This window comes from Lactuca serriola, chromosome 8, assembly GCF_051521515.1.
Source record: "Lactuca serriola cultivar US96UC23 chromosome 8, Lser_US96UC23_V15, whole genome shotgun sequence".
NCBI classification, from domain to species: Eukaryota; Viridiplantae; Streptophyta; class Magnoliopsida; order Asterales; family Asteraceae; genus Lactuca; species Lactuca serriola.
The window spans coordinates 10,816,879-10,819,840 of record NC_136415.1 but is presented as its reverse complement, the minus strand read 5'-3'; the positions used below and the strand labels follow the sequence as shown (position 1 = coordinate 10,819,840).

The 2,962-nt window shown below is 37.0% G+C and overlaps 1 protein-coding gene across 2 annotated transcripts; it reads left to right on the top strand.

Annotated features, from left to right (window-relative positions):
- The first annotated feature begins 1,321 nt into the window (after positions 1–1,321).
- On the top strand, positions 1,322–2,252 carry LOC145068594 (heavy metal-associated isoprenylated plant protein 31-like). Of its 2 annotated transcripts, none has more exons than XM_079015582.1 (3): positions 1,322–1,446; positions 1,539–1,617; positions 1,709–2,141. In XM_079015582.1, the coding sequence occupies exons 1-3, from the start codon at positions 1,429–1,431 to the stop codon at positions 2,038–2,040; spliced, it is 429 nt and encodes a 142-aa protein (XP_078871708.1). In that variant the 5' UTR covers positions 1,322–1,428; the 3' UTR covers positions 2,041–2,141. The 2 variants fall into 2 exon arrangements, with proteins under 2 accessions (XP_078871708.1, XP_078871707.1); XM_079015581.1 differs by having other exon boundaries at positions 1,335–1,442; positions 1,709–2,252.
- Positions 2,253–2,962: the final 710 nt, after the last annotated feature.

Genomic DNA, 2,962 nt, shown 5'->3' with positions numbered 1-2,962 from the left:
CGAGACCTACATGAATATATATAAGAGTCGTTGAAAACGGAGCTCGTATGCGAGAGTTATTCGAAAACCGACTATAAATAGTAGGTTCCGACATTTTAATTCCTCACACCTCAAAGCATACCTAAATCTCTCTCTCTCTCTCTCTCTCTCTCTCTCTCTCTATTTTCGTGCCACTGATTCCCGAGCACCTCCCGAGTTCTGAACCCATGAATTGTACCGTACATCAGCGATTTCACATATCAAGGGTGAGTTCACAACCTTACTTTACTGTTTTCATATCTTTTATGGAGGGGAATACAGGTTACATTACAACTATTTTCATAATTATTACTAACTGAATAGCGTTAGTGATATAATTATGCTTAGGACATTAGGATAATATTATACCTGGTAGATACCTTGCCCAATTTTTTTGGATAATATTATGCCTAGATGTAACGTTGTCGCGAACACTCAGAAACCATGTATACCCAGTAGTTATGCTGGTAAAATCTTCAGGGAAACATTTAACCTAGTTGTTACGTTGGCAAACTGCCAGGAAACGCTCTTGCCTAGTTGTTACTGTAGCCATCCTTTGGATAAAGCTTACTACCCGAATCAAATTGCTTATTCGGGTCTAATTCGGTTCGGTTCGGTTAGGGTTTTCGGGCCAAATTCTCATCTTTAGCTCAAATGGGTCCTGAGAGCAATCCAAAATGACTTTTCTATTATTAGAAACATTACCAATAGTTCATGGTCTTCAAAGTTTCTTTCACACACAAACCCAACATGGCGGGTTTCCCCTTACATCTCATATTCACCTAAAGTAGGTAACCTCTCTTAAAATAGCAATCTATATTAACGTCTACATCAAGATTAGATCTACACCGTATAAAACATGGTTAAATAGTTAAGTTTTCGAGTCATTACACAGGGTGTCAAGTATATTTCACATATATTACAACATCATACATCGGAACTGTTTGTGATTATATACAACTTTTTATATGGATAGAGACAAATATCTTGCCTTTTGATTTGTAATAACTCTATAAATAACACACAACCCATCCTCTTCTTGTATCCTCAGTTCCAACAGTAATCAACACAGTACAATTTGATTGTTTCATAGAAAATTTTCAAGGAAATTGTGTTTTAATTAAGAAATGGACATGGTGGTTGTGATGATCAGTGAGTAGTAACTCAGTAATGATGGATGGTGGAAGTATATAACACGAAAAGTAAAAAATTCCGACACAAAAGTGGATTCTCTTTTCGGGTCTGGGCCTCGGGTCGCACACCCACCCCTGCTTTCATTATACACGCTACGCATGCTCTCTCTCTCTCTCTCTCTCAGACAGACAGACACAATGAAGCACATTAGATGTCTACAAGATTATGAGTATTTATTGAGTGTCTATAGATGCCCACTTTTCCATCTTCTGTTGCATGCTCCCAGCAATGTCTGTAAGTCTATCTATCCCCCCTTCTCTCTCTCCCTCTCTCTCTAGATGTACATGTATGTATAATTATCTGGTTGAAATGATTGGTAATTGCAGATGGTGGAAGTGAGAGTTCCAAACTTGGACTGCCATGGCTGTGCTTCCAAGCTGAAGAGAGCTCTCTTCAAGCTCAAAGGTACACAACACAATCTTTTTTTCGATGGTTATGGAATGAAGCTGGTTCGATTAGCTATAACAGAATGGTGGTGTGGGTGTGGTGTTTTCAGGAGTGGAAGAGATAGAAATAGAAATGGAGATGCAGAAGGTCGTGGTGAAAGGCTACGGCTTGGAAGAAAGAAAGGTGTTGAAAGCCATCAAACGAGCAGGGAAAGCAGCCGAACCATGGCCATATCCGGGTTACTCCTCCCATTTCGCTTCTTTTTACAAGTACCCGACCCAAATCGCAAATCAATACTATTACAACAGGAATGAAGCTGCCGGACACAATCTGCACACCTTCTTTCACACCCCTTCGGTTTATTCCGTCGCTGTTGCCTCCGATGAAGCGGTTGCCTCACTTTTTAGTGACGACAATCCTCACGCATGCACCATCATGTGAAAGGGCGCATTTGATTGTATGTTATTTAATTAATCTAGTTTTGAAGTTCATTATTTTTGTAACTTAAGTTGAGATAAATTAAGTTGATACATTTTGATTGATTGGTTGTTGTACGTCTTTACCAAAAGGGTCTATGTGTATGCTTGGAGTAAATGAATGAGCTACTCATGCTCCAAGTCCTATTGAAAGAGAACTTGCATAAGATGGTATAATGGTGTCAGACTCGCATCCTGTAGAAAAGCTTTATGTTATTTATTTATCGTCTACCATTTGGTGTAAGTAGTAAAGTAGATCCGTATTGCATTAAACTCTGAACACCTAGATTGTCATTCTATTATTCTGCTTTCTATTAAACTCTTTAAACTTTAGATTGCCATTCTATTATTCAACTTTTTATTCTATTATTCAACTTTTTTCTTGGGACCTGTTAAAAATATACTTTCTCCGCCCCAAAATTACAGTCCATCTTTCCTTTTTGGTTTGTCTCAAAATAATAGTCCATTTCTAATAATAAATAACATTTTTATCAAAATGCCCCCTCATTTTTACTTAACCAACTAAGCATTTAATGGATAATTAAATGTAAAGTAAGGACAAAACTGTCATTTTATTAAATAAAGTTAATGGTAATTAATGTTTTTCTTAATCTATATGTTTTTTACCTATGGACAATAATATTGGAACGGAGGGAGTAATAATTTTTAAATGTCAAACTTAATATTTATGGTCTTTGGGTAGTTTCTGTATGTTTAGTTATTACGCAGGGTGTATTGTGTATTTATTTCTGGAGCACGAGCACAAATCCTCTGATCCTTGGATCGTTTCTTGACTCGGTTTATATATTTTGTTTCCAATTTGTATTGTTCATTATTATCTCTTAACACTCTTAGTTTTCTCTCGGTTGTATACACGATCAGGGTTT

What these genes read in the sequence shown, in the direction of transcription:
- LOC145068594 (XM_079015581.1), top strand. Translation starts at nt 1,350, where the DNA reads ATGAAGCACATTAGATGTCTACAAGATTATGAGTATTTATTGAGTGTC. An exon ending in TGTTGCATGCTCCCAGCAAT is followed by an intron (nt 1,443 to 1,538) that starts GTCTGTAAGTCT and finishes TGGTAATTGCAG; the next exon opens with ATGGTGGAAGTGAGAGTTCC. An exon ending in AGCTCTCTTCAAGCTCAAAG is followed by an intron (nt 1,618 to 1,708) that starts GTACACAACACA and finishes TGGTGTTTTCAG; the next exon opens with GAGTGGAAGAGATAGAAATA.